The following is an 8,544-nucleotide window of genomic DNA, read 5'->3' as shown; positions in this document are numbered from 1 at the left end:
GTGTTTTATCAAGGGCAGGGTCAATGCAGCTAGCTATCAGGAGATTTTGGAGCACTTCATGCTTCCATCTGCTGAAAAGCTTTATGGAGATGAAGATTTCATTTTTCAGCACGACCTGGCACCTGCTCACAGTGCCAAAACCACTGGTAAATGGTTTACTGACCATGGTATTACTGTGCTCAATTGGCCTGCCAACTCTCCTGACCTGAACCCCATAGAGAATCTGTGGGATATTGTGAAGAGAAAGTTGAGAGACGCAAGACCCAACACTCTGGATGAGCTTAAGGCCGCTATCGAAGCATCCTGGGCCTCCATAACACCTCAGCAGTGCCACAGGCTGATTGCCTCCATGCCACGCCGCATTGAAGCAGTCATTTCTGCAAAAGGATTCCCGACCAAGTATTGAGTGCATAACTGAACATAATTATTTGAAGGTTGACTTTTTTTTTTTGTATTAAAAACACTTTTCTTTTATTGGTCGGATGAAATATGCTAATTTTTTGAGATAGGAATTTTGGGTTTTCATGAGCTGTATGCCAAAATCATCAATATTAAAACAATAAAAGGCTAGAACTACTTTCAAATGTGTGTAATGAATCTAAAATATATGAAAGTCTAGTGTTTATCAGTACATTACAGAAAATAATGAACTTTATCACAATATGCTAATTTTTTTGAGAAGGACCTGTATACACAAACCAATATGTTCCTGAAGAAACCAATATATACAGACCAATATATACTTAAATAAACCAATATATAATAACCAATACACAGTTGAGGAAACCGATATATCTAAGTCAATGTGTAATTGAAAAAAACAATATAAGCTTAAGTAAACCAATGTATCTAAACCAATCTACAGCTGAAAAAACCAATGTATACTTGAGCTTACCAATGAATCTAAACCATAATATATATACCTGAAGAAAACAATATACTTACAAACCAATGTATACTTGAGCTAACCAATGAATCTAAACCATAATATATATACCTGAAGAAAACAATATACTTACAAACCAATGTATTGAGGAAACCGATTTATCTCAACCAATACATAGTCGAGGAAACCAATGCATTATTGAGAAGCCCAATGATTACTTGAACGAACCAACGTATACAGGAGCAAACCCATGTGCATGTGATCAGACCGATGTATCTAAACCAATACATGTCTGGTTATGCCAATGTATTATGAACAAATGCGTTTGTGATTAAACCATACATTCAACCAGTGAACCAATCCATATTCACACAATACACATGCATTTTTTCCTGAACGGCTTGCATACATAACTGCTCATTTTTGACCTATTTGATACATGATGTCCTTGAAACATTTCATGTACATTACTTACTTTTTGGTCCAAGGTTTAAGACAACAGATTAGATTTAAAACGAGATTTACAAAGCAATCAATGTACTGCCATTCTTATTTTTAGCTATTTTATCTATCTATCTCTGATCATGGACTGTATCATATAAATGTTAGGTGTTGCGGCTGACGCATCACAGAAGCGTCAGGCAGCTGGCCCTGTATGTCTCGGTCGTGAATGGGTGATCTATCACCGTAGCGTGTTTGCAGAATGAGCGGGCCGTGTGCAGAGCGCGGTGGGCGGGGCGGAAGGAGTCGGCCGTGAGCGTGCCGTGCGCAAACCGCGTGTGGCGCAGCGCAGAGAGGAGGAACCGAAAATAAACAGCAACGAGTCACGTCGCCGAGGTGAGTTCCCTTAAAGGACGAAAATACGACATTTAACTCGATGCATATGGTGTGGTGACATCGTCACGGTCTCGGAGAGTGTCTCCGCTGTCTTAAAATGCCAGAGCTGTGTTTTTAAGGCGAATCGTTGAGGTTGAATCTGTCCAGAAAGGTACAGAAGTGAGATTTTCTGACGGCGCACTTTGGCCTACTGCGACAGGCTGCGAGCGGGAAAGTCATGCCATTCCATCGAACGGTCGCAGTATTGCGATGATGATTTTTGAAATTAGCGAATGCACTTATCGCCCGAGCACGCGCACATAGCTGAAGGATAGATATAATGTCGTCGTGGGACTGGATGGTCTCCCAAAGGGTGAGAGAGGGTCTGTGGGAACCAGCGTGATGGACTGGGTGAGTGGACAGGCCAGATATCAGCCCTGAAGACTGCTGATCTTTATCAGGTTTTCATGTCACAAGATCATCTTGTTTTGATCACTGCGTGGATGTGCAGATACTTGAGCGAGTAGCGCGGTGAGATTTAAAGGCAGGTAGTGACTCAATGTATTCGCTCTATATTTAACAACAGTGTGTTTACACAGGCTACCTAGACAGCATTTTTGCCCACAATAGGCGCGTTCTAACATTCGATTCGTAGTGTTTTTGGCATCGTTGGCGCGTTCTGAACCTTCCAATCGAACATCGAACACATGGCGCTCCGATTTGAACCGTTCGCACCAACGATACCCAAAAATGCTGTCCGGGTTGGTGGGTTTTGAAATGTTTAAATAGTTTATGCAGAAATGCACCACACGAGCTGTAACAATTGACAGTTGTAGCAAAGTCCAGTTCGTGAACTATTCGTGTTTTGGGAATCTTTTCAAGGAATCGGTTAAATCTCCCCGAGTGGTTCTCGAGTCAAGAACTCGTTCAACAGAGAACCGTCTCTTTTAAAAGTTAAACAGTTAAGGAGCAGTAATGTTAGCATATCAAATGTCTAAGACTTTTATCAATGTACATGTGCCATAAAACTAATTATTTTGCAAATGGCATTTTATTGAAAACTACAAAAAAAATATATATATATATATAATATATAATTTTTTTTATCTGGTGATGCAAATCAATGTCATTGTCATTTAAAGTAAATGCTAATTCTATTTACTTTATATTCCCGTTTATAACCGGTTTACAGCTGTTTAGTAAAATGTGCTCAGCTATAATGATGTGCTTTAATGATTTTACTTTTCAGTCAAGTTAATGTAGTTTGACCGGCAGACCATAAAAATGTACTTTTAATATAAAATAGATTTCTTTTATATATATATATATATATATATATATTTATGAGCACCACATTCTAGGTTTATGTCAATTGAATATCTGACATAACTCTGGTGTCCAGACAGGAATGACTGCAGCCGTAGCACGCGTTTCTCACTCATATAAAGCATATACCTATTTATTTCCATAAAGTTTAATCTGTAATCTGTCATTTGCTTTTTCAGTCGTAGGGTGCAGTCAGAGGCTATGAGCAGCAACGAGTGTTTTGGTTGCGGCCGTTCTGGCCACTGGATCAAGAACTGTCCAAACGCTGGACGCGGCCGTGGAAAGGGACGTGGCAGAGGGAAAGGTACGAGCCGCTCGCTGTTATGAACTGGTCTTAAAACGGATATCAGCTCAGCTGATTTGGTAAATAATGCATTTCTCCTGCCCACACTAGATCTTTTCTGCTATCGCTGTGGAGAACCAGGCCATGTTGCAAGGGACTGCGAGAGGACTGAGGATGGTAAGAACATTAAATGTTTACAAAATGGTGATTTAATTGTTTTGAATGTAGACATTTTGCATATCAATGAGGCTGTCGGACACTCGGCGTGTTTGTTTTGTGGTACACTGAAAAAAAAATTGTGTTACTTTATTTTAAGATGTCCTTATTACACTGTAATTATAAATTTCAGTACTGAGTACTGTTAATTAACTACATACTATATGGTTAGGGTTCAGGATTAGGGTTTAGTTGTGTGTAACAAGGACACCTTAAAATGGTAAAAAATGTTACCAAAAATTAGTATAGAAACCATTTTTAATCAGCTTGTACATTTTAAAAACAGTTACAGTTGAGACAGTGAACTTTGAAATGGTTCAACAGTGTTAAAAATAACTGATTACATATATACTGAGTAAAAATTGGTGTGGAAACTATTTTTAGTCAGCAATTGCTAGTAAATTTGACAAATTACAAAGAATAAGTAACACTTTAAGATAAACATGGAATTTTGAAGTAGAAAGACTGAATGACAGTTTCTTAGTCATTATTTGTGAACCTTATTAGAAATAGTCTGAATGAAAATGTTCTACACCATTTTTTTTCAGTGTACATGGATATTCATTTATAAATTATCCATTAAAGGGAATAAAAAGTGTTTTTAGAATGGGAGAAGGGTGAGCAGTAATGGCAAGCAGGCTCTTGCTTTGTCAGCAAGCATTTTTGTTGAATGCGTTGTTTTAGTGAGATGTTCTGCGTGTGTTTTGCAGCGTGCTACAACTGTGGCAGGGGTGGTCACATCTCCAGGGACTGCAAGGAGCCCAAGAAGGAGAGGGAGCAGGTCTGCTACAACTGTGGCAAAGCCGGCCACATGGCCCGCGACTGCGACCACGCCAACGAGCAGAAATGTTACTCCTGCGGCGGCTTCGGACACATTCAGAAAGGCTGTGAAAAAGTCAAGTGCTACAGGTGAGGAACGACCCTTGACGGTGAGCGATGTGGCATATCGTTGGGTCTGATTTGTGCTTTTGCTCCTCTCAGGTGCGGGGAGATCGGCCACGTCGCCGTACAGTGCAGCAAGGCGAGCGAAGTCAACTGCTACAACTGCGGAAAATCTGGCCACGTGGCAAAAGAATGCACCATTGAGGCCACCGCTTAGTCCCGTTTCCTTGTTCGCCCCTCCTTTTTCTGATTGATGGTTGTATTATTTTCTCTGAATCCTCTTCACTGGCCAACGGTTGGCAGATAGAGGCTATTCCCAGGCCAGTGAGCTCTTGACATGTAAAAGGAGGAAAGGGGTGGAAAAAAACTTTCCACTTTCTGCATTTAATACAAAAATGTTTATGTTTAGTTTGGTAGAGGTGTTATGTATAATGCTTTGTTAAAGAACCCCCTTTCCATGCCACTGGTGAACAGGGATGTGTGAGATGTGTTGAGTGGGAAGAACGTTTGTCGAGTAGGCCTCTAGAGGCTCGTGGACCACGGCCTCGGAGAGATCGGAAAAAAAAACCATGGTAAAAAAGAACCATACAGATCAGGGAAGCGCTCGCTTCGGAATGCTTTGCATTTTTTGTTTTATCAATGAGACTGAGGTAGCCTACGAGTGATTGACCTGGAAAAGCAGCACAGGACACATACGGTCAGGTCTATCCAGGCCAAACCAGCAGTACGCAGCTATGTGGAGAAAACAACAAAAAAAAAAATGTAACGTGTAATATAAAGCAGACTTTATAGCATATTCTGGAAACCTTGTGTAATAACAGTTTCAGAAAATGATATCCTTTGTAAAACATGGGCTGTTTGATCATTCGGGACAGCCGTGACGTCGAAAACCTAGTTCATGATCCCAAGCGATATGGATGGATGGAGTTTAGGTCGTTCTACCCAAGGTGAAAACTTCAATAAAATAACAACAAAAGAAGAAAAAGAAAAAAAAAAGGTCAGATTTGGAGCTAGAAGAAAGGTGATTGTTTTCACAGAAATCAAAATGTTATTTTTGTACAATATCACTTAGACTACTCTAAAAATAATAATAAAAAAACTATCATTTGCTTGTACTCAGTTTTTAAGTCGGAAGGTAAATGCAACTGAAGTTCTAGGACATAGAAATGTAATTTTAAACTATCAATAAATCTGGAGGAGGAAGGGGTGTGAAGACTGAAGTTTCTTTTCTGAGTGGTCTCATTTTACTGTTTCCTTCCAGGAATACACAGATTTAGTTTTTTTGCATTTTGGGTTTTGCCTCTCATATACTTTTTTTTTTTTTTTTTTTGTGAGTGGTGAACCTTGCATACTGAATGTTCATCTATGTAAACTGAATTTTTATATATATATTTATATATGTGACCCTGGACTACAAAACCAGTCCAAAAAAAAAAATTTAAATTGAGATTTATACAAAATCTGAAAGCTGAATAAAGCTTTCCATTGATGCATGGTTTGTTAGGATAGGACAATATTTGGCTGAGATACAACTATTTGAAAATTTGGAATCTGAAGGTGCAACAAAATCAAAATATTGAGAAAAACACCTTCAAAGTTGTCCAAGTTCTTAGCAATGTGTATTACTAATCAAAAATTAAGTTTTAATGTATTTACAGTAGGAAACTAATTACTTTATATTGTAATGATGTTTGGCATAAAAGAAAAATCGATCATTTTGACCCATACAAAGTATTTTTTGGTTAAGATTGGTTTTGTAGTCCAGGGTCATATAAATTATATTTTTTAACCATAAGCTCATTTTTGGAATTTTAAATAATAGTAAAAAAGTTACTTTTATTTCTAAAATCTGATAGCTATTCTTTGGTGTGCAGCCAAAAAGGACTTGTAACAGTTTTTTACTGTTGACATCTGTACAAACGCACTTCTGTTTTTCTGTTGATACATTAAGCAACATAAGGCCAAAGAGCCCTTTGAAAACCGAAACCTGATAGTCGAGTGAATGCCCCATTTAGTTTACTATGGAGGCTATTCAGAGCTGAAGTGTGAGGAGAGCAAGTTTATAGCTCAATGCGACAGCTGGTCTACACGGTATCTGACGAACCGTAACTTAAGGAATGAATTTCATCAGTAAATTATTCAACAACAGTGTTAACGACACATTATACTTAAAATGATATGTACTTGTGCGTGCAAACATGAATGGACTGCATTACAAAAAAAAAAAAAAAAACAGTATGAAACACAAGTAGGGCTGATTTTTGCTGATGATGTCATGTGACTAATACAGTATATAGAAACTTTATTTTTAGGTCTCTTGAAGCCAAATGAGATAGCAAAGTAATGTCAGGGGGGTGTGAAGTGCTATCAAGTTACCGTGGATCAATAAGAGCAGAGCTAAGCATAGCTGCAATGTAACTTGAGACATATAGCTCAGTTTTTCAGCTTTGGAGAGCTAAATCCTTCATGAACTTAAGTGTCTCAGATGGTTCAATCCTTCATATCTGTGTGGATTCATGTCCCATATGTTTTTAGTGGATGATGATTGGTTATGTGAAACATACCTTAAAACAAATCAGATTAAACTCTTTTAATTAATGGACAATTATTTTCCATATCAAGTACAGGAAAAAAAATATGGAATCATTCAGTGTTAAGGAAAAAATATGGAATCATCAACCAAAAAACACAATTGGTCTTTGGTGCTCCTCCTCTGACATTTATGACGGCCTGAATTCTTTAGGGCAAGGACTTCACTAATGAAAAACAATATTCTTCACCAAGCTGGTTCCAACTTTCTCGAATAGCGGTTGACAGATCTGCTTTGCAAGATGGAGCCTTGTCATGGACCAGTTTTTTCAATTTCCACCATACAATTCAATTAAATTAAGATGTGGGCTGTGTGCTGGCCATGCCACCGAGTTGATTTGCCTTTTCTGAAGTAAAGCTTTAACATTCTTTGCTCTGTGGCAAGGTGCATTATCATACTAACATCATCATCAAACTTCTTTTCTAGTGATGGAATGAGAAAAGTGTTTTCTTCAGGCAGTCATTTTTATACACTTTATTAGAATGGCACAGGACAAAAGTTCCAGCATCATCTTGTTCATTGCAAATTTGTGATTCATCCCTGAATATCACTTTCATCCAGTCATCCACACTCCATGACTTCTCTTTAGCCCACTCTAATCTTCTAATCGTTTTCTTTTGTTTAGGTGTTAATTCTGGTTTTCATTTGGCCTTTCTTTATGTAAATCTCATTTCTTTCAGCCGGTTTCTTTCAGTTATGTCACACACATACAGTCAAGCCTGAAATTATTCATACCCCTGGCAAATTCTGACTTAAAGTTACTTTTATTCAACTAGCAAGTTTTTTTTTTTTTTTGAATAATATTTTTATTCGTTTTACATTGCATAACAAACACCAAACCAAACAACAACAAAATACATTAAAATAATAATAATAATAATAATACATTAAAATACAAAAGTACAAGAATAATAGTAATAATAAAAATAATAATAATTTAAAATAAAATAAAAATACCTTTAAGAGTAATCAGGGCATATTGGCAGTTTCAAGTGAAAACAAAAGCACTCAAAAGGGGGCAGACAGCATACTAAGCATTATATTACTGGTTTAAGTAACATTATATTTGTCCAAATGGTCCAAAAATGGTTGCCATATACTGTAAAATTTATCTAGATTACCCATAACTCCATACCGGACTCTTTCCATGTGCAATATTCCAGTAATATAGGTCAACCAGGTATTAAACTGAGGAACAGTTTCTGTTTTCCACAGCCTTAGAATGACACTCTTAGCAATAATCATTCCGTAAATTATGGTACTTTGGACAGACACATTATGATCTAATAGAGAAACAGAACACCCAAACAATGCAATTTCTGGATCAGGTGTAAAAACACAAGCATACATGTCAGAAAACCACTTAAATATGTCACACCAAAAATCGTAAAGTTTAGGACATGTCCAAAAGAGATGGGTCAGAGAGCCTTCTGCAGATTTACACCGGTCACAAATAGGAGATATAGTAGGAAAAATTCTGTGCAATTTAGATTTTGAATAGTGCAGTCTATGCATCACCTTGAACTGATTTAACTGATGCCTAGA

General features: G+C 37.6%; 1 protein-coding gene across 2 annotated transcripts; it reads left to right on the top strand.

Annotated features, from left to right (window-relative positions):
- Window positions 1-1,593: 1,593 nt before the first annotated feature.
- On the top strand, window positions 1,594-5,616 carry cnbpb (CCHC-type zinc finger, nucleic acid binding protein b). 2 transcript variants are annotated; one of them, XM_073825702.1, is made up of 5 exons: window positions 1,594-1,723; window positions 3,208-3,332; window positions 3,423-3,488; window positions 4,238-4,436; window positions 4,509-5,616. In XM_073825702.1, the coding sequence occupies exons 2-5, from the start codon at window positions 3,230-3,232 to the stop codon at window positions 4,624-4,626; spliced, it is 486 nt and encodes a 161-aa protein (XP_073681803.1). In that variant the 5' UTR covers window positions 1,594-1,723; window positions 3,208-3,229; the 3' UTR covers window positions 4,627-5,616. The 2 variants fall into 2 exon arrangements, with proteins under 2 accessions (XP_073681803.1, XP_073681804.1); XM_073825703.1 differs by lacking the exon at window positions 1,594-1,723 and adding an exon at window positions 1,780-2,113.
- The last annotated feature ends 2,928 nt before the right edge of the window (window positions 5,617-8,544 follow it).

Source organism: Garra rufa, chromosome 20, assembly GCF_049309525.1.
Source record: "Garra rufa chromosome 20, GarRuf1.0, whole genome shotgun sequence".
Lineage (NCBI taxonomy): Eukaryota > Metazoa > Chordata > Actinopteri > Cypriniformes > Cyprinidae > Garra > Garra rufa.
The sequence above is the reverse complement of the archived record's forward strand: the minus strand, read 5'-3'. Positions and strand labels throughout refer to the sequence as shown.